At 36.7% G+C, this 21,896-nt stretch overlaps 1 protein-coding gene across 1 annotated transcript in view; it reads left to right on the forward strand.

The window, feature by feature from the left end:
* The window catches only part of CACNA2D3 (calcium voltage-gated channel auxiliary subunit alpha2delta 3), a 382,512-nt gene that overhangs the window by 354,987 nt on the left and 5,629 nt on the right, over nt 1-21,896 (forward strand). Inside the window, exons 32-35 of the mRNA XM_058812839.1 lie at nt 1,162-1,237; nt 4,697-4,749; nt 6,274-6,329; nt 9,738-9,849. Coding sequence (XP_058668822.1) covers nt 1,162-1,237; nt 4,697-4,749; nt 6,274-6,329; nt 9,738-9,849 — 297 coding nt within the window. The remainder of the gene's footprint in view (nt 1-1,161; nt 1,238-4,696; nt 4,750-6,273; nt 6,330-9,737; nt 9,850-21,896) is intronic.

Consider the following 21,896-nt stretch of genomic DNA (forward strand, 5'->3'; position numbering starts at 1 on the left):
GCATTTTATTGGTACAGCTTGCAAGGTTTCATGGCATGCAGTGCAGGATGCCTCGTGGTGATGCTGAGTGCATTTCATGACCTGATTTTGGCAGCTTCTGGGACATCCTCTATGTAGCTGAATTTGTGTGCTTTTCTTTCCTCTCCACTTAGAAGCAAGGCACATATTGCAAAACATTTTAGTCCCATCTCATACCTCTATTAACCATCTCTGTCCAGTTGTGTTCCCTTGTCTCTCTGATGATGCACAAGTCAAATGGAAATGTTTCAAATAACAATTGTGAGTTCTATATATTTACACTTGTTACAAATTATCAGTTAAAGATCCTTTACATCTGCTACAGATTTTAAATGTTTTCTTTATGTGGATGGAAAAAGTTTATTGATTGTTCTATGGACAGATTTAGAGAAATAATCACAATAATTCCATGTACTAGGTCTGAGTTCTGGATTTTACATTTAGATCTCTGAAGTATTTCAATGATGAGTAAGATTGCAAGCATAAGTAAATTTCCCTGTTTACTATGCATCTGAGGAGGCTTCTAGCATTAGTTGATTACAGCAACTATCTGGAATATTTTGCCTTCCTGAAAATAAGCAAAGCAAAACCATCCTGCTTCAAGTATCTGTACTGTCAATGCACTGAAATTCCACCTCTGTCTCCTTCAGAAGCAATGCCATGTTCAAAGCAGTTGTGCACTGAGATGCTGGGACTGTAGAAGAGTGTTTCTGCTTTTACTGAACTTTGAGTGTTCTGTTGTGAGAAGCCTCTCAAATGCATAGGCTCTTCACTTTCTGGGGCTCAATGTGCTGATCTCAGTCCAGAACCAATTGTTTAAGCATTGTGTTGGATGTGTATTCTCCTCCTCCCCACATTTTTTATGCCATTGTATGTTACACTCTCTGCATATCTTCCCTGGTTCCTCCCAGTTATGCTTTTGCTTTGTTCTGTAGTCTGCTGAAATCCTTACAAAATTTTCACAGCATTTCTTACACTCTTCCATGTAACCTGTATTTTAACGATCCCATTCCCTCTTTCCCCCACCAGCTGTTCCAATTTTTATTTTCCTGTCCACTTTGTGAGCAGAATGTTCCATACCATCATTTTTATTCCACTGCGTTTTCTTCTTTTAGTCAAGCAGTTTTCTGTTCTTCCCTGTAGAATTACCCTTTATGACTACCAGGCCATGTGTAGGACAAACAAAGAGAGTAGCGACAGTGCCCATAGCTTACTGGACGTAAGTACAGCACCTCTCTTGAGCATCTTTCCATGCCATCATCCAAGAAAATTGCTGCAAATATCTCAGGGCCATTGTAAAATTGTTATTTTGATTTGGAATGCTTACAGCTCTCTGTGTTTATCCCAGAGCATACAAAGGGTGTTCCATTATAAACGAACACAAAGTGTTCTGGTTTTTTCGAATTGAATCATTTTAATGCTGGGCCACCATTTGTGAGGTTCTGTCAGAAAGTTTTTTGCACTGTATGAATTTGCCTTCTTAGGGATTTGTAAATTTGGCAATAGATTGTGTTTTGTCTGGGGGACTGGAATCACATATTCCTTTTCTCTACATAAATATGTAATTAAAATTTGATAATTTTTTTTATACAAAAGAAATGGTTCATTGACAAGGCATGCAAGTCAGTGATTTTAAAAATTCCTTTTCCCTAGTATTTAAACATGTCTTTTATAGCAGGATTTTGATGCATTTAAACCCTTGTGTTGCAATTTGAGTACAAACCCTGTCTCTCTGCCAGGCTGGATTAGAGACAACCTGGGTCTTGCCAAGGCAACGCTTCCTTATTGCTAAATCCTCTATCAGGGTAATACCTCCAAGGATGCTTTGTGACCATGCATCCATTTTACTGATTCCTGTAATAATCTACCAGAACTGATCAGGTGTTAGATAGAGGTTTTGCATATTAAAAAGGAACTATTTTCACAAATAGATGACAGTAATAGCATGAAAAAATTCTTCAGTAAAGAGAACAGCAGCAAAACACTGGCAATTTTGCCAGTCTGGAAAAGTTACCTGATATAATTTATTTTTAAATGCACTAACTAGAAAAATATAGGTCTAACTAAGAAAAAAAAAAAAAAAAACCAAAAAAAAAAAAAAAAAACAAAAAAACCCACTCTTTAATAATTTTGTACATTTGGGGATGTTTTCATTTACATGATTCTGTTTTTCATATGCCTGGACTTATGGCATTTATCAGTTTGTTATCCACTAAAGTCTGAACCCTGAAAAAGACCATCTTCCCATCATAAATACTAGACTGCAATGAGACCTAAACTATTAGTGAAATAGAACAGGCTGCTGTGAAACACATTTGCATGAAATATCTTAAAATATATTACAGCTCTTAACAAAAACCTTCTATCCAAAGACTTGGGACTTCAGTTTGCCTAAGCACTCAGCATGTAGAGCTGAGGCATTATCCCTTACAAAGTGGGATCTAATCCAAAAGGTGTCTTTTTATTATTCCAAATTTTGTCCAAGATATCCAGAAAAAAAGCCCTTGCATCTGTTATGGGATACACTGAGACATGTCAAGGATTTTTTTTTATTTAGAGATAGTCAAGCTTTTTAAACCTCAAGAGAATTTTGGTGAGCCTCAGTATGAAACATGAACAGAGTTTTAGGTTATTATTTTCCTGTTGATTCAGTCACTTCTATCAACCATGACTATTGAGAAAATATAAAGAGAAATTGCATTAAAGACCCATAGGGCTGATTCCTCATTTTCTTGGGTTTTTTGCCCAGTTTTTTACATGTCAGGTTATTAGACAGTATCCAATATAATTTCTGCTTAAGCAAAAGGTTTGCTTACATACGTTTATCCTTCCTGTTGAGAATTATGGTTTCATAAATAGAGGAATAGGGACAGGGACAAGACGGAAACTCCCTAAAAAGTTCCTATTTTAAACAGCATAGAGAAGAGGTATCAGAGATTCTATCCCAGCCTTTTAGGCTGTGGGAGTGAGGTGATAAATTAGGGATGGACTGGACTTATAGAGCACCTGGTCCATTCCTTTATCAGAACAGTATTGCTTCTTAACAGCTCTCCAGATAAATACTTTGTTATTTAGCACTTCTTTTGTTTTAATTGCTCCAAGACCTACGTGATTCTCCATAGAACCACTTTGTTGCAAATGTAGCAGCACCATGGAGCCACAGAAAAAAAATTATTTTGGCTCTCTATGGTGGTTTGAATATGTAGAGAGAATAAAACTCCTGCAGTTTTTGTTGCAGTTTTCAAAGGAACTATCTGTGAGTGGAAAAGGCTCCTGAGTCAAATCACATTTCATGAGAATGCATTTATATCAATGTAATTACATGGGTTTGCCACTGGAATTTCAAAACAAAAATATTTTTTCATTTTTTGTAGACATTAAAGATTTTTTTCAGATACATTGGGGTTAGAAATTTGATTAATTTTTAGGATTAAAATAGTTACTAAAACACATGGTATATTTCACACCAAATAAGTATTCTTCATAAGTAATAATGAATACATTGTTTTACATTAAATTTGGCTTTATGATAACAAAAGTATACAGCAAATTTTATTACTTGGACATGAAATTTCAGGATTTTTGATTTGGAATGAAAATAAATAAGATGTCCCACAGGGCTGACATTTTCTTTTTCATCTCCAGAAAAGTCTTGTAGTTCTTTATCATTTCCTATAAGATGGGGCTTCACAGGTGAAAATCTTTCCTGTCTCAGACATTTTGCATTCTGCTGGGTTGGGGTCTCAACTTTTCATGGCACTGCCTGAGTCCTTTGGGTCTGAATCCTCAGCCCTGCACAGAAACTTTCTCTGTGGCCCCTGAAAATGTTACTTTTGAAAATGTCCTGTTGCTGCAGCACTATCAGCACTGCTGCAGTGAGTGCTGCTTTGGGCTGGTTAGGCATGATTTTAGATATCTGAGGAGTTCTATCATTATGATTTCTGTTTCTCAAAATGCTTTGTTTGCATCTAACAGAGTCGGCAGAATTTTATGCAACTAGGACATCCTAACAAAGATGAGGGAGAAATTCCAAATTTCTGGAAGCTGACTTTTCTGCCTAGCTTTTTTCATGAAAGATTAATCCTATTAATAGTCTTTTCAAAAATGAAATATTCAGAATGTATTAGAAGTACTGTCAACAGAGGATTTTCAAAGGATTTGCTCTATTTGTCATGATCCAGAAAAACAGAGGGAGGGGGGAAAAAACTTCTTAAAGTACTTACAACCGGACTGTCAAATGACACAGATAAACATTTAGGTAAATTCAGACTTTTCTGAGCCTAATGAGGCTGAGGTAATGAATAGAGATTTGCATTATAGAGAGGCAAGCCTGTGAATTGCAGCCCAAGAAAAGCTCATTTTATCTGCCTGAGCTGTTCCTCCAGCAATAGCCTGGGAAATAGGAACCCCTAGAGGTTAAAGATTTAAGAATCATTTCCCAAAACTTTCCTTTTTCCACTGATAATCTGTGCAGATGACCAAGTATTATAAAAAGAAAATTTCATTACTTATGCATTTTAATAATCAGTATAATAATATTTCTTGATCCCTAAAAAAGGAGGGTTTTATGCTCCATATGCATTTGAATATCTAAAGGATGGTTTTTACATGAAGAATTCAGTTAAGCTATAAATGCTGCATGTTTTGACTTTTTATTAAATGAGTTTCTTCTCTCCAGCCTTATAATGCCTTCTTTGCTGCAGTAAAGTGGATTATGACTGAACTTGTCTTGTAAGTAGATTTCATCAAGAATGTAACAAATATTTCTATGAATTACTAAATTTTTGTAGTTTTGAATATTTATATTTTTACCTTTTGCATTGTGCTGCTTTTCTTGGATGATTTTAAATATGTTAATATTTGTCTTTTTTTTCCAATTTTGCATTTTGAAATCTGAGAGAATTTTGGCTGCACTTTCACTTTTATCACACTTGTGGTCTTCACTAATATCTGCATGTCTTTGTTTAGCAGATCACAATGCACAACCCAAATTTCTGTCTGTGGTTACTGTTAAATTTTAGATTCATGTCTGGCTGTTTGTGATACTGCTTGGGTGGGCTGCTGTCAGAGGAGAAACTTGTTACCCTGACTCACTGTATGGTTTTTCACTTCATAAAATTCTGTAAGAAGCACCCATTGCAGTGCCAGATAAGGTGTACATGGATGCTGCTGAATTTTTCTATCTCCATTAATTCTTCTAAAATTCCCAGTTAATTCATAACGATCATTATCTTCAAGAGAAGGTGCCTAAGAAATAGCAATATCACATGGAGAAGAGCAAGCCTTAAAATGTGTAGTGGTATTAAGTTATATGATTTATTATTATTCTTATCTGAAAGCAGAGCTGCAGATATGAGTGAATTTTATCTTTACTGACATAAAATTGATTTTTTCTTGCAATCATTTTGTTTAATTGTAAATTGTATGAGCTTTTTTCAAAGTTCAGAATAAGAGTTAAGGAGAATTAAATGAATGGCTGCTGCCAAGGGCAGAGATTGATCTGAAATGCAGCTTTCTAAGTTAATTTGAGGGAAATAAATTGTGTTAAAATGAGACTGATGCTACATTTCACAGCTTTGCAAGTGCTAAGAAACCTTCTGTATTTATAAGTATTGTAGATTCACGGGCATATGATGAACTGAATATTTGTTTCACATTCTCTACTTTACAACAACTGATTGGCTGACACTTTTCAGTCCATTCTTCCAAGTAAATCATGGTTTATTTTAGTGTTCTTTGCAATTTAGTTAGAGTTGATTAGGCAATGGTTAATTTTTTCTGCTCTTCAAAACAAAACAGCATTTATTATTTCAATTTGAGAATTAATAAAATAAATTATTTTATGTGTGCTCCTGTGTGGTAGCCAGGACAGTTATAATCCCATGGCATTTTGCTAGAGTTAAAATACCCACATGATGGACAAATAATGTTCAACAGCAAAAATAGAGTGTGCTGCCATGCTTTGAGAGTTTTAATGAACACTCCAAATATAATCAATATTTTAAATTAAAAATGGGTAAATCTATGATATATTGGTGGGGTTAATTTCAGAATAAGTTTTCAGAGGTAAAAAAATAACCCAGTAAAAATATGAGAATAGGAGTAGGTGCTAATCCCAGAGTTATGCCAGTAACTTGAATTTCAGTTCTGTGTTAGCTTTTATTTAAAATAGGATTAACGTTATCAAGCTACTGCCAGTTTAGTACTTGGAAAACATTCTGTGGGGTAATGTGAAAACTCTAATAATTTCTCCAGGTTCCTTGTGGAATTTAATCTATGCAGTTGGTGGCACTCTGATCTAACAGCTAAAGGTAAATGTGATTTTTTTTTTCCTGGAATAATGGCAGAAATGTCTAGAGTAATTAGGACTTTTGAAATTCAGATGTGTGTACACTGTTTTAGATTAAATAATAAACATCTGATAATAGTTTTCCTCCCATGCCAGCATTCTCTTCTTTGTTAATGTTTCCTAAAACACAAGAGAATTAAGATCTTCTGTGAATAACCAGTAAGTGCTTATGTGCACTCTGGGAACACAGTACACTACTAAAGCAGAAAAGATAAAATAGTAGATAATGATTAAATATGTTTTTTTAAAAACATTTCCCTTCATTCCAAAACAATCTTTGTGAATAAAGCAATTGCACTGTTTTAGTTATACAATTTTTTTTTTTTTTTTTTTTGCTAGGGCTGCCATAAAATGTAGTGGAGTTATTGTGCTGGAAAATGCCATTTCAAAAAAAAGTGTACAGAAATATGACCATCTCTATTATTTCATACAAAAATAATTTTTAAAGCTTAAGATAGTAGATTTTATGCTAAAAAAGACTGATCTGTATTTTGTTTTGTTATTCCATTTAAAAATAGACATTAAAATGTAGTAAAATTCAATTTATTCAAAATATTTTTTTTTCAATGCAGAAGCTTCATTTGAAATAATGGAAAGTTTTAATAGTTTCACTAAGAATGGGAAGTTTTCAGTGTAAGCTGTCTTTCTATGTTTTAACAGACTTTTTATGGCATTTTTAGAAGTGTTTCTCAAAAGTAAAGGGCCACTTTACAAGAGCAGTGCTCTTCAAGTGACAATTTAATAGGCAAATTGTGCTGTATGTCACTGACTGGTGCAAGAATTCAAACTGAATTCTTCAGCTTCATATTTGCATACTTCTTAGCAAAGCAGGGGATAAAATTGCTGCTTTAGGCTTCATTTAATATTTGCACTGCCTGGATGCTAGGCTGTCTTTATGCCAAAATAATATCCTGTCTGAAGATAAAATATCAGTCAGGCCCCTAAAACCAAGACCAACTGTTCAGTGATTTCCCTAAGCATGAAGAGAACCATCCCTGACACTGAGGCTGTGAAGGACAGCCAGGTTTGCTGTGCTGGACCCAGAAAATGCAAATCTGTTCCCTGAGGAGTGGCAGCTGTGCCTGTCCCAGTCCTTGGTGCTTGCAGAGCAGCCAAAGCAGCCAGTGTAGGAAATATATATTTTTTCCAAGTGTACTGCACAAATATGTGTTAATATAGCCTGACATGAAACATCCAGTGGAACTTGCATTGTATGCTAGAGAAAATGTCTCTCAAACACAACATCCCTCTACAGCTCATAAAAATGAATGTCTGAGCTGTGTTTTGAGAGTGCACTCGTTACAGAAGAGACAATAATAACTTGCAAACTTTCTTTTATTTAAAACAAAACTATCAGTGCAGCACTTTGATGGACCAGTATTATTGAGAAATTTCCATTCATGGTTTAGTTGACAGTTTAAATGTCACAAGTCACTTTCTCCACTTTGATGAGTTAAGAATATTGGAAATACCCCCTCAAGATGCTCATTGAGATCTCAGTATTTTCAGAGTAGTGCTTGCCCAGCTCATATCTGCTTAGGTAGCAAGGGATGGTTGTTTGGAAGCAGCATATTTTAGGAAGAAAAAGTAGAATACATTTCACAAGAGAGCAGAAGAGAAAAGCATGTGCTTAGGTATTGTCTTATGTAACGCTATGTTACCACTAAGAGTTGTCATATTTATGACTGCACTTTATGAAATTAAAATTAATAAACTTGCACATTTATTTTTTACTTAAGAACATTTACCAAAGCTCAAGGGAAAAAAAAAAAAACAAACAACAACAACAAAAAAAAAAAAAAAATCAATTCCTTGAGTGGAGAAACTTCTTCCCACTGAAATTGTGATGTTAATAGAATGTGATGTACTGTGAAGATGCTGGAGGGTCCACACACACCTGCTCCTTTGCCAAACCCTGCTATGGAAAATACTTCTGCACAAGATCTTGTAATTGCAATCACATTTGTAAATGAGAGAGAAGAACCCCTAAACCTTGGACAACGCCATCATCTTCTGGACTCTAGTGAGGTGCAGGAAGTGTGAGACCAGTGAATCTTTTCAGCCTCTTTGTTACACAAGCCATATGTTGATACAAGTGAGGGTAGATTCAAAACACAGGTGATAAACTCCAGTTATTCCTGACAACAGATAAGGAGAACAGAAGAGAAAGGGAAGATGTCAGTAGAGCTAGTAAGACAATTTTCTAAAAAATACTGAACTTTTAAACATCTCACAACCACAGTGACAACATCAGAGATAACAAAACTTTTCTGAGCAGCTTTAGTACCTCCTTTGAGATCTGTGTATTTGATGGAATAATTTTTGGATTTTTATCACATACAAGAAGTGTGAAGAGTTCAGAAATGCCTGCCCTGGTGTGATTGGAAATGCAGATGTGGTGGCTCTCCTGGCACTGCTCAGTGGATGCACCACTCACTCTGAAACAGATCATCTCCAGGGAAGGTCTGTCAAGCCCAAGAGCCTGTTCTGTGTAATCTATTTTTGTCATACCTCATCTTGTTTTCCCACTTGGCAATTAGTTTAAGATAGGGCTAACATTTGCGCTGATGTGCAAAGTGTATCTCTGTGTTAAGGAACAATGAAGGAGTGGGGAGGAAAAAGAAAGGGAATGAGGGAGAAACATTTTGTGACAGATACTTCAGAGTGAGAGCCAGAAGAGTATCTGTCCTGTAGTTTGACCTTGAACCAGCCCCTCTGCTTCCTGGTAACTCAGTTTCCCAATCTTTAGGATGGAAATAGTGACACTTTTTCCTTGCATTGCAAAGACTTCAGATTAAAGGTGCTATGGAGTCCTAATTATTACTATTTTGGGAAGCAGATAACAAACATTGCTGTTGGGTAAAGTAACTCTTCTGCCTCTCCCACCCACAGAGTTATTTTAACTGATGAAACCCTACAAAGATTCCCAAGCTGTAATATAAAATAGATGCTTTGGCTTCAGTAAAATATACCACAATTTACGTACCAAATAAATGTAAACTCCCATGAATAAAGGTTAGTGATGCACAGCACCACTGAGATAAAAGTGACAGTAAATCCATCTTGGATCTAAACAGAAAGAATAAAAACTCATGCATAAATGTAAAGTAGGTTGGCAATGGCTAAACTATTAATAACTACTTTAACAGCAATATCTTGCAAAATTACATTCTCTGGATAAACTTTTTTTTTTTTTAATTTAATTGAAAAAATAGCGTTATGCACTGCCTAGGAAATCTCACAGGGTGGCAGAAGCTGAGTAACATTTCCGTTCTCTGCGAGCTCCGTAACACAGCATCTCATGTTGTTCACAATTTTGTGTGCTGTTCCTCTCATGTTAACATCAAGATGTTTTTTGCTGTGCCTATAGCTCAGAGGTTGAAGCAGACCCTGGAGCCCTGTGACACAGAGTACCCAGCCTTTGTTTCCGAGCGCACCATAAAGGAGACCACGGGGAACATTGCTTGCGATGACTGTTTCAAGTAAGCCCTTTCCATTTTTTAAAAAAAAATTTTTTAATACAACTGTTTGTGACAAAGCAATAAAACTGAATTATTCGAGGCTGTGTTGAAGAATGTACGAGTCTGTTGTGTTTTATCCTAGGTACTGACCTCTGTCAAGGTTGCATTTCTCCTCTTACAGGGGTCACTTAAAACTTTGATGCTCTTAAATTAAAGCTGTGGCTATTACTTTCTACCAGAAAAAATGTCCAAGTGGTAGAGGTTTATGTTAATTTCAAATACTGAATGTTTTAATTCTTTTCCTAAACTCAGGCAGCATTCTAAGGGCATAGGCTGTAAGATTTAGATTTGAAAGGTAAGTGCTGTTCAGTCTCCTGTCCAGGAGTGAAACCCTGCTGGATACGTTAGGAATTCCCTTGTGGTACAGTGAGATCTGGCTGTTTTACTGGAATGCCAAACAGAGTTTCCTTCTTAGAGCTGTTAGTCTGAAAGAGTGGGAGATGATTAAATCTATTCTCCAAATTTCCAGTGCTGGGAAGCTGAGTTAATAATAACAAATCTCACATGACAGTGCTGTCATGTCATTTCGACCAGTGCTCCTGTAAACTTGTCCTTTATAGAGCTAAAAGAGGAAGATTTCAGTCTAGCTTTCCTCCTTCACACTGAAAATGTATTTTCTCTGCATTTGCTGCCCATGTGCTGTGACATTTTGATTGTAGTACTGGTACATTTTAATTGTGAAATTGCATAGGTATTGATTATGCAAATTTCTGTGCTTTGATAAGTCTCTTAATTGGATTTCCTTTATGCTGAGAGGTTGTCATCGTCAGGGAGATTAGTATTTACAGCAATAATTTGTCTATCAATATAAATGTCAGGAAGAATTTAAAAGTTAAACAAAAATTGTTGCAGCTCTTCCTTTCCAGGTTAAATCAATATGCAATTAGCAAATAAAGGTGAAAACTTCACTTTGAAGTCAGTAGGTGTGCTTCTGAACTTAGTCCTAAATTTTCTCCTTGATATTTTCATTACTTTAAAACAGGAAACAGGAGTAAGTACACTGCAGATAAATTTTAAGTGCTAATATTCACTTTTCAGTTGCTACTGACCAACTTTTAAGTAGAAGGAAATTGTTAATGTCTAGTATGAATAATTGGTTTTATATGGCTTTGTGGAATGGAAGTATGAGAGTGCTTTGTAAATTGATGCTCTGGAACCCTTTAAGTGCAACAATGGGTCCCACTGCCTGAAAAGTACAAACTCAACAAAATCAAGCCGTGATTTTTCCACTTGACATACCAAATACAATGAAGGTTACACTGCTGGGAGTGCTTTGTGCCAGCATTGTAGAATTTAAGCAGCCTTATTTTGTGATAATTTAACAGAAAGTTAATGAGAAGGTCTGCAAATTATCAAGCAGTCCTGGAGATGTTCCAGGCCAGGTTGGATGGGGTTTTCAGCACCCTGGTCTAGTGCAAGATGTCCCTGCCATGGCAGGGGGGCTGGAACCAGGTGGTTTTTAAGGTCCCTTCAAACCATTGAATGATTCTGTTTAAATATTGCAAACAGACATGATTCCATGCGAAGAAGATTAATTTAACAGGACTAGGTTTTCTCAAAGGAATGCAGATTTCAGTCTGTTCCTAGGTAACTTCAGGTCAAAGGAAATAAGTTTCAAAAATAATACAATTCTGCAATACTTGGAACGCACCAAGCTGGAAACTGAGTTTAGTGAAAATTATAGTATTTCAAAAATAATGCACTAAGATCTTTTTCATAGAAAAACATTTTGTGTTCCACAGTGGAAAAAAAAATAAAAGAAAACCCTGTAAGTTGCAAACTGATCTCAAGGCACCCATTATTTTTCTCCACAAGCAATGGCAAAACCTAAAGAAATAATCCAGAAGAACTATTAGATTCTCATGGGAAAGTTGTTCGTTATCCCGTTTACCCTCTGTGATTAACAATCTACAAATTGCATCTAAGATTGCAGACTTCACTGGATTCCAAATATTTTTGTTATAACCCAGGACACTTTCCCGCAGAACAGCTCAGGAATTTGACCCAAAGTCCTTTGTAGACCTACATCTTCTGACCCAGTTTTCTGTTTCATAGCCTCAGTACCAATAAATATTTTTACAAGCAAGTGTATTGCTTAATATTTGTAATTTAAGAATGATGGGCTCAATCAGTCAGAATTCAGATTCAATCTTTGATGCAGCAAGTCTGGATCTGACACTGTGCTGGTGCTTAACCTGTGCAGCATCACCTTGAGCCAGTGAGATTCTTTTCTGTGTCCTCCTTGGATCATGTTATAGGTTAATCTGTGACACATAATTGCAAATATTTATTGCAAATAGAGGAAGATAATTGTAAATATTTACCTGATTATGCACCCTGTGGAATACTGAAAACCTACATGAGAGTCAGTATATTGTGAAGAGGTTTGCAGACAAAAGTTGTGCAAATACTCTGCTTTAAGCAAGTTTGTGTCAACGGATACCCCAGTCCCTGGCTTTTGTTCCTGCAGTGCCAGGCACTACTATAGAGCCCTTGTCTGAAAAAGGAGACTAAAAACAGTCTCTTAGTAGAAGTAAAAATGATGACTGAAGTTAATTGAAACCATATAATGTTACTCAGATAAGGCATTTTGGGCACAAATACTGTGTTTTTGCTAACAAAGTCACAGTCATGGCCAGCAAGGTCACAGGGTGAGGGGCAGAGGCTCAGTTTTGTTCTGTTGTGGGTGTGCTGTTACTGATCTTGTAGAAATACTCTGCCCATGCACAGAGGGACAATTACCAACTGCAGTAATGAAAATTCATAAACATTTCCAATCACAAATTTAATCATTAGTACTTGGATTTAAATTGCAATATGCTAAAATAAATCACAGAGTAGAAAGAACTACCTGCTAATTACTTTTTTAGCAGCTGGCTCACATTTACAGCCATCTCTGGGAACTCATTCAGTGGAAGGACACCTATACACCTAAGCAGGCTTTGAGTCAAGCAATAAATATATACACACATATAAAATATACTCCCTATATGTAAACTTATCTCTTATAAGCAAACTACTCTGGGATAAATTGCAATGTTTAAAAACGATTTTCAAAAATATAGGTTTTATTAAGAAAGCAGGAGCCTAAAAGAAAATAAGAATTAGCATAAGAATGTCATTAGGGTCAGGGTTTGGCTGTCCCACCCCATAATTTGTTGTTATTCAATATCCCAAAATTATTAAATTAATCTGTTATTTAAACAGCAATCAAAAACAAGTCAACCCACATTTTCTAAGCACTGTCAACAAGAGAGAAAAACTGGGATTTTTTTGAAAAATCTGAATTGGTTTCATATTTTCCAGTAAGCTATTCCTTTTTATAGCAAAAACCTAAAAAAAAACCAAACCCCATTACTTCTGAAACTTATGTCATAGACTGTTCTATCACAGCCTCAACGTTGACAGTAATTAATTGCTAAAGAGAAATGTTTCTTCTTTATCAGTCTCAACTGGCACTCGTTCTGTGAGTCGGAGCTACACTAATGACAGATGTACTTGGTATGGACTTAAAGGTGTTGTGCTGCTCAAAGATGAGTTTCTGATTAGAAATCAAGCTTGAATTTTAGACTTTATATGTCTCAGAGCTGCCTGTAGTTTTATGAAGTATTGTCCCAATATTCTAGCCAATTTTAAATATAAGTGTGCAAACCAATGTCCTTCAGCAATGCTCACTGGGTACCTCACCAGTTTTTGCCTTCTGGGAATATCATCATAACAAATTTTAGTTGCAGTAAAAGTGTCTAATAAAAGAATCCTTAGAATGTCAAAGTCGTTATAAAATAGAATTGATGATGGCTGTTAAGACATTTGATTAGAAAACATTTGCCAGTCTTTTTAGTATATCCTCCATGTTTTTGTCTAATTGCAAATCTCATTTATGCATGAAAATTCAAATGTTTTCATTTAGGAAAATACCATTAATTTCAGCTATAACTGCTATGAAGGTGAGTATAGCTCTTTAGTCACCTGACTATTTATACTTTAAGTATATTTGTTAACATTTCAAAGTTGCAAGGAGCCAGTTGAGTGCATAGTTGCCAAATTTGTGTGTTCACTGTAGAAACTGTGGGTATACACATTAGGCAGCAGTTGCACAGTCAAATGCTTAAAAATTTGCCCTTTTAACCTCTCCTGTTCATGTGTGATGACATATTGGACTTGGATGAAGATCAAAAATCTGACCTTACTTCCAAAAAAATCCCCCTTCACTTTTAATTGCAGCACTCATGGGTCTACAAGGTCAACACCAAAACCCCAAAGAAACTGTTTTGTTTCCAGTTGATCCTTTGTTCACAATCTTAAGACAAAGAGGAAAGTAAATATAAGAAAGCCATATTGTCACTAGGGAAGCAAGGAAGCATTTAGGTGCAATCATCCTAACCCTGGGAAAGATTTATGCATATTTTACTTATGCCAGATATGAAAGATGAATGCATTTACTTTATCTTGTTGGGCATGACATGTAAATTACCTGTTAAAATGTATAGGAACTACTTATTTGAATAAACACTGTCTCATGTATCATCAATTTGTCCCAATAGAATGTTAGTAAGCAGACATTAAGTTAACAAGGAAAACCATCAAGAAATTAAATAGTTTCTCTTGTTTTCTCATAGACTGGGCATTGAATGCCATTTATTGTCAATAAAAGAGGTAAATGGCAATTGAAGTGTAGTTCAGGATGACACTGAACCCTTCATGTGGATTTATAATGGCAAATTTCAGGCTTGTCCACTAAATGCAGAGATTTGGCAGTAACAGATAAATAACAACACAAATTAGATGCAGACTGCTCAGGGCATGAGTATATTAGTGTCAGGAGCAGTGCAATCTGCAGACATTAAAATGGAAATGGTTTTTAAAACCCACTTAATCTCGAGACATACAACCATTTGCTAAAATATTTCCGCATTTCTTTCTCAGTAGAAGCTTGCCAAACTGCTGTACTTGATCATGTTTAAAATGTGAAAATAAATACACAGTTCAATTTCCCATGAAATAAATAATTGTTTGCCTTTTCAGATGTAGTTAGTTTACTTCTAAACAAACCAGCTTGCCACATAAACCAGCCAAAGCATCCAGGGCTGATTTCTTCTCTTTCGGAGCTCTATCGATGTGTTCTGAACGTCCCTGTGTCTGTCCTTGGGCATTGAATTACAGATTCTAGATTCTAAATTATAAATATTCTAGAAGATATTTTGGATTTTTTTTTTTCTTGTATTGACCTTTTATGATCCTGAGGGAAATGCTGTCTGTATTTCCCCACCTTGGGTGTTTTTGCACTGTTCTTTTGCCATGCCCGGTACCCACGGGACTATGGAACATGGGTGGTTTTTGACCTGTGCCCATGCTGGGTCACAGGTGTGCTGCAGCCAAACTGTTTAGGACTGCTCTTCACAATGCTGAACAGACCTAATTTCTTTCATTCCATGCTCATTTCTTAAATGTGCATGGAGCTGAAGGAATATCTTCAAGGGAAACTCCGTGTTTTGCATGCCTCAGTGGTTCATTGTTGAAGTCTCAAGGATCACAATCTAAGAATATGGAATTATCTTGCACTTCTCTTTTGAAAAGTAGATCTTCCAGACTTGAAGAATCCTTATGGCTGTTAAAATGTCTTTAAACTTGAGGCAACAGCAGTATTTCTAGAAACTTATTTTTGCCAAAACCCCAAAAGTCTAGAAGATCCAAAAATATTTTTTCCTTGTTCTTTCCTTGTAAAAAGTATCAAATTATGCAATTTAAACTGCTAGAATTGTTTATTAAAGGTCTTTATACTTAACTTAAAATGTTATATTGTGTGTTACCCACACTTCTCCACTTGCAGCCTGAGTAACTTTCTCTTCACTTCAAAGGCACCAGTGATTATAATGTTTTTCATGCAGGTGTAATTTAAAGTCACTGTATGGGCAATTTAATTCTACCCTTTGATAATGTATATTTTGAATGACCAGTTCAGGAAACACTGTAAATTACTATTTTCATTTAAGAAAAAAGGTATATAAAATAATAGGGCAAGACATATCACAGTTACCAGGCAGGTCTGTGCCTGCCAGTCATCAGTTTAACAATCCCTTGGACGGTTTTCAAGGCTGGAGAATTTCTGTTTGCTTGGGGATTTTGGTTTTTTTTTTCTTTTTTTTTGTTTCAGAACACCTTTAGTATGCTTGCTGAATTCTGGAGCATTTTAGTTGTTCGTACACAGATTGCCACCCTATGTCTCCCTCTGTAAGCACCCTAAAATCTTGGAATTTTAGTGAAAATGAAGTTTAGCTACAGGCTTTCTCTCTCACCAGTAGGACAAGATATGCATTACTCCTCTTAACTCCCCATTTCCAACAAAACCTCTGCAGGGGAATGTGTTGATCTGCACCCATTCACTCTTCATAGGTAAAGTCAGTACTCCATTAAAATATAAATCATAATCTACTTAAAAGTTAGCTTAATTTTACATTTTGAACAAGCATTTAATAAATATTAATGAAATGATAGATAGTAGCTGATGCAATGAAAGGATGCTTTGTAATGACAAGGGATTTAAAAAGTTGTATGTATGCCATAATGTATAGAGCTCAGTAGTAATATATATTATTTTTATGAACAGTGGCTTGAGATAGGAAAAAGATGATTGAAATTGAGAAATGTTGCAATGAATTTTTAAACTCAGGCACACATGAAGAATTGCTAATAACGGAACATTAATTTTAGTTTGTAATATATTCATACTATAGGCAGATGTAAAACAATGCAAACATGGCTTAGACATCTTTACATAGAGCAGTTTCCTTTTTAAAAGGTTTGGAATAGCTTAATAAATATTTTAAAGCCTTTAGCTTAGAAAAACAGCTTGAATCTTAAGATTTGAGAACCATGCAAGGAACATTTCTATATTATATAAAACACTACAGAGTTTTAGCTGGCTGTGGAAAAGATGGCATGTTGTGTGCTTAAGACTTTCAAATATGTCCTTCTCAATCGTTGCTAAAGTTCATGTTAAGAGAAATAAATTAACAACATCCTTGCAAAACACACTGTGGACACATCCAATGAGCACTTTAGCTCCAGGATTTACTGCTCTTTTAATGTGAATCTCCTCATCATTTCTGCTTTTTATATTTCAGTTTCTGTTGTGCAGTTCCTTGGTAGAGTCATATTGTTGATGAGACTTGACCTAAAGTTGTGGAAAAGAGTAGTTACCAATTCTTGCAATTAAATGTTACTTTTACTTTGTCATATGATATTTGTGAGCTTTCCTAAAACAGAATTTATCAACTTGCTTTTTAATCTTAAAGTTATATTTAGAACCTAGCTTAGAAATCATATAGCATTTTAAAAAACACAATCTGAGATGTCTCTCAATACAAACCACAACTACTTGTGTAGAGAGCTAAAGAACTTTGCTAAAAACACATATTTGCTAACATGCTGCAGTGGAGCTGCGTTTTTCAGCCTGGGTTTCTTCCCTGACCTCTCTGTTGTGGTCTTGTTAACCAGGTGTCATTGTCAAAAGGAAAATTCTTTAGGAGACCTCTGATATGATTTTCTTTGTACCAGTCACTGTGTGATTTCTTGGTCACTGTGAGCCCAGAACCAGGGACCACGCATCACACTCACCTTTGGTTTGTTCAGGGGTATGAATGCAGGCAAATATTTAAAGTTTATGGGATTTCTGGTCTTGATTTCTCTGATAAAAAAAAAACTGCCAGTACATTTTAAAGCTGGAGGTCTGAAACTTTCCATTATCCTACACCTCGTATGGGAAGGTGGCTGCACTAGAAAGGTCACAAACAGTCCAATGCCTCGCTACACCGAGGATCTTCTGTCATCCTAAAGGCCGTGCACTCTTAAGTTTTTATATGTTTGCAGTTGGTCAAGTACTCTTGTCTGAGCATCAGTTGCTTGAGAAAGAATCCCCTCCTGGTGGGGAGTGAGTGAGGATGGGCACTTTTGGAGGTCCTGGCTGAAGCTGAGGTGTTTCCAGCCATGGCCCAGCTCTGTGGGGCTCTGAGCATCCAGCAGCACAGGAATGGTGAGGATGACACTGCTCACCTAAATCCTCAGTGCTGAACTTTGCTACAAGTATGTTTGCACTGATACCAAATTGTACTGCAGTCAGGCTGTATGTGGCGACAATATTTTGCTAGCATGAGGTCAGGATCCAATTTCAAGCCTGAGGCTGGAAGTTTATCTGCCTCTTTTCATGAGAGAGAACCATTAGCTGATGCTTTATATACAGCTCCAGCTCTCAGAAATGTTGTTATTGGCATATACGTTATTTTTACGAAGTGCATTAGATATTTCTTTCTCTATCATAATTTATTTGGGAAAAAAAAAAACAAACAAAAAAAACCAAAAAACAAGTAGCACAACTTGACTGTGATATAAACATTTCATTCATTCATTGCAAAAATGTGATAAGCGAGAGAGATGTGGGTTGGAAATGTGTCCAGCAGCTTGGAAAGCACATGATAGGAGTTGGGAAACAGCAGAGTGGATATCTGCACTCCCGTTGAATTCTTAAAGTTTGTTCCAGACCATTAGGGTTGAACTTTTGCAACCAACAGTTATGTGAGTAACACATATTTGAGTGCAGCCTGCACAATGTTTTCCATTTACTCTGCCCTCATGCTGGTATATTTTTTTTTCTGTAAAAAATAGGAAAGATCACATTTGTCAGATGTGAAATGTAATCCCAAAGTTACAACTCATCTTAATCCAAAATACTCCAAGTTCATTAATGGAGGTTTGCAGGCAAAAATTACACTGAAACACCCAGGGGGGAAAGGCTGAGTTTACAATGATGCTCAAGAGTCAGAGTGGCCACTGAGGGTTATCTAAGTTGAGTTCCATGGAAATTTAGGCACTTCCTCACATCTTTGTTTAGGTTGCCAATTTGAAAATCTTGCCCTATATTTATTTCAGTTCAAATTACTCACAGTGAAATTCTTCCATGCTTTGTGGGATTTGTGTGCCTGAGCAAACAAGTGGTATTTAAAGGATCTTTTCTATTTTCACGTGAAAATGATTGATATGATTATGTATGTGCAGGAGGGACATATGCTGGCACAATACTCTGATTTTCTACTCATAATTTGATTTTAAGTCCCACAGTCATCACTGTGACATTAAATGATAGTAATAGTGTTCCAGTGATCATTAAGGAAAAAAATTGAAAATACATACATGGATTTTTTTGCCCTTAAGTCAGGCTGCTAAGCCTCCTGAGCATGGAATTAAAAGTGAATCCGAACAGTGATTTAAATATTTATATTACTAAAATCCTGCCTAAGCCATGTGTTCGTTATGACCACATATTCTTCTGCAGAGTGTATAACAGCAGTGTATTTTTGTAAAATTAAAAGAGATTACTAATTGTAAAATACAGTGCATAGATCAGCAGTTATTACTCAGGAACGAAGTTTTTTTAAAGCAAAGTGCAATGATGAAATATTTCTGTATGAAAAAAGAATTAATTTTTAACAGGAAGCGCTTAGCATTGTTTTTAAACAAGCTGAATTGCTTTTAGTGTTGTTGCTGTATTCAAATCCTCCCCAAATTACAAAGAAATATCTTCCATTCTTCAGTATAATGAGAAGATATTCTCTCTAAGTTTTCTGGTCCCACAAGCATAGTTTTATCCTGTGCCTTCCGAGTTCCATGCTGCTTGACATTAGCTCTGTTCCCTCTAACACTTTTCAGCCTTTGCAGCTGTTTGAAGAAAACAGGGAGCCATGGATCTGAAAATCAGAGAATTCTGAATGCTCCCAGGAGGTTCCCTGCCATTCTTTGTTGCTGAAACAAGCCTTGTGTCAGCGTCAGTAGCCGCCACAGCTAATGGCACCAGGGCTGCAGGCCAGGAAAAGGAAAATAGTTCAGTGCAAATGACCAAGAAATGGTGGTGTTTGGGATCCTCAGTCTGCACAAGCCATTATCATCACTGTGTCCTCTCTTACAGCTGCCTGGCCCACCCTCAGGCCCATACAAAAATGCTGTGTTGAAGCAGTTTCTCCAAAATTCACTGTGCTGGGGCTGTGGAAGTGGCTGCTCATTAGCAGGGAAACCTCACGTCTGTGTTCAGTTTATATCCTGTCCAAAGTTTAACACCAGTGGACAAGGAAATGGATTACCTCTGCTGCATGGAAATACAGAGACTAAGCTGCTCAGCTGTAATATTGATTTCCTTTAAGAGCAGATGCTGTAGTCAAATAGTGGGGAGTAAACAGCTTAAAGGTTAGGTTTGCTTAGCTGGATGAGACACATCTCTGGTGTGTCTGAAATAGAATTCTCTCAGCTTTGCCTGTTATTGATCCAGCCATGCTAGGAAAGGAAAGGGGAAGCCAACTGCACTTCAGAGACAAGGTGTTAAGCCACCACATACAGATTTTGCACCACGTGATTGAGGTATTTGTAGTGAAGCAATGGCCTGCATTAAGAAGGGAAATCAGTGACTGACAGAAGAGCGTGATCTGCAGGTTGGCCAGTGAGCTGGGCTTGGTCTGTCAGGAGATACAGCAACCAGGAGGGAGAAAGGGACCCGCTTCCATCAGCATGGGAAATGCTCCAGAATCTCTAAGGAGACACTGCAGAGCCCTGCAAACCTGCTTCCCTAGAGCCTCTCCCACAGGGCACTGTCTCTGCTGGTCCTGCTGTCCCTGTCCTTTTCCTGCATCTTGGAGCATCTTCCTCCTTCTCCAGAGAGGTTTGTCCCTCTCCCAGTTCCCTCACAAACATTTTGCCACCCAGGAATTCAGAGACATAAAGATGACAGGAAAAGTGTGGAGAGAAGGCGGTGCTGCAAGGGTAGTGTCAGCTCAGTCCCTACTTCTGTACTGTATATATTCTAATTATTTCTCCTTACAGAAGAAAGCAATTCTTATAATAAGAATTTTGGGAATTAGGTTGGGGGATTTGATTTGTTCATTTGTTGATTTGTTTGTCGGGGTTTTTTTAAAACATAGTCTGGGGAAGAAATTATTATAACGATATTATAACTCCTTAAAGACTTTTACATATACAAATAAAAGGGAGAGATTCCAATTTAAATTTAAACAAAAAAAAACCCCAAAAAACAAAAAAACAAACCCAAAAATACCCAACAAACCAGATTTGAATGTAATGTGCTGGCTCCCTAAGAACAGGTGTTGTAGCCCACACTCAGCTTTGAGTGTCATGTTTCACCCCGTTCAGGATGCATTTCTCTGCAGGATCACTGTCCATCCATTAGAGAGAAGGACCCTCCTGCCGAGGATGACTCGGATCCCCAAAGCCAAGCTCCTGCCCCAAATTATCCATGAATAATCTGTGTCTGCATGGCCAGAGCTGGAGGTGCTCCCCCTTCTCCTGCAGGAGCCTGAGTTATGTGCCCACGGGCAGCAGGTGTGATTGCACCCCGGCATTTGCACTGCAGGGCTCTTGTGGTGCTTTCCAAGTTACAGGCTGCCTAAAGGAGTGAGAAAGAACTGATTATCTGTGGGAAGAGTCATTTAGCCACCAGACACACATTAAAAGTGTGCTTTCTTATCCTGCCTTCAGAAGCATGACTACCAAATATAATTATGAACACAGCAGTACCTGCAGTCCAAGTCAGTTTTTTTATAATTGTACAATGAAAAATTAATTTTCAAGGAACAGATTAATAAGTATTGCTTTTTGAGCAAATATTTTCTACATCAAATTAAAACATGAGGCTGGGGTTTTTTCCCCAAATCTGTTTGCATTCTATTTGTGCTCATGTTTTCATATGGACCAAAACCAAAACAGGTTAAAAAGAAACAGATACTGTGTGTGCAACGTGACAAAATTGTCATGTAACACTCTGACTCAAAATACAGAGTTCCTTGCAGACTTACTCTCTGTTGTTATTTTTGCTTCATTAACAAAATAGTTTGGCATAACTAGATTTTCTTCCTCCCTCTCTGTCTACCCCTTTCAAGTATTAAATTTCTTCCTTCCTCACCTTCCCCACAAAGTCAAGAAACAGTTTGTTTTCAGGTCTGTTTTAAGCC

Source organism: Ammospiza caudacuta, chromosome 12, assembly GCF_027887145.1.
Source record: "Ammospiza caudacuta isolate bAmmCau1 chromosome 12, bAmmCau1.pri, whole genome shotgun sequence".
In the NCBI taxonomy this organism is placed as follows: Eukaryota; Metazoa; Chordata; class Aves; order Passeriformes; family Passerellidae; genus Ammospiza; species Ammospiza caudacuta.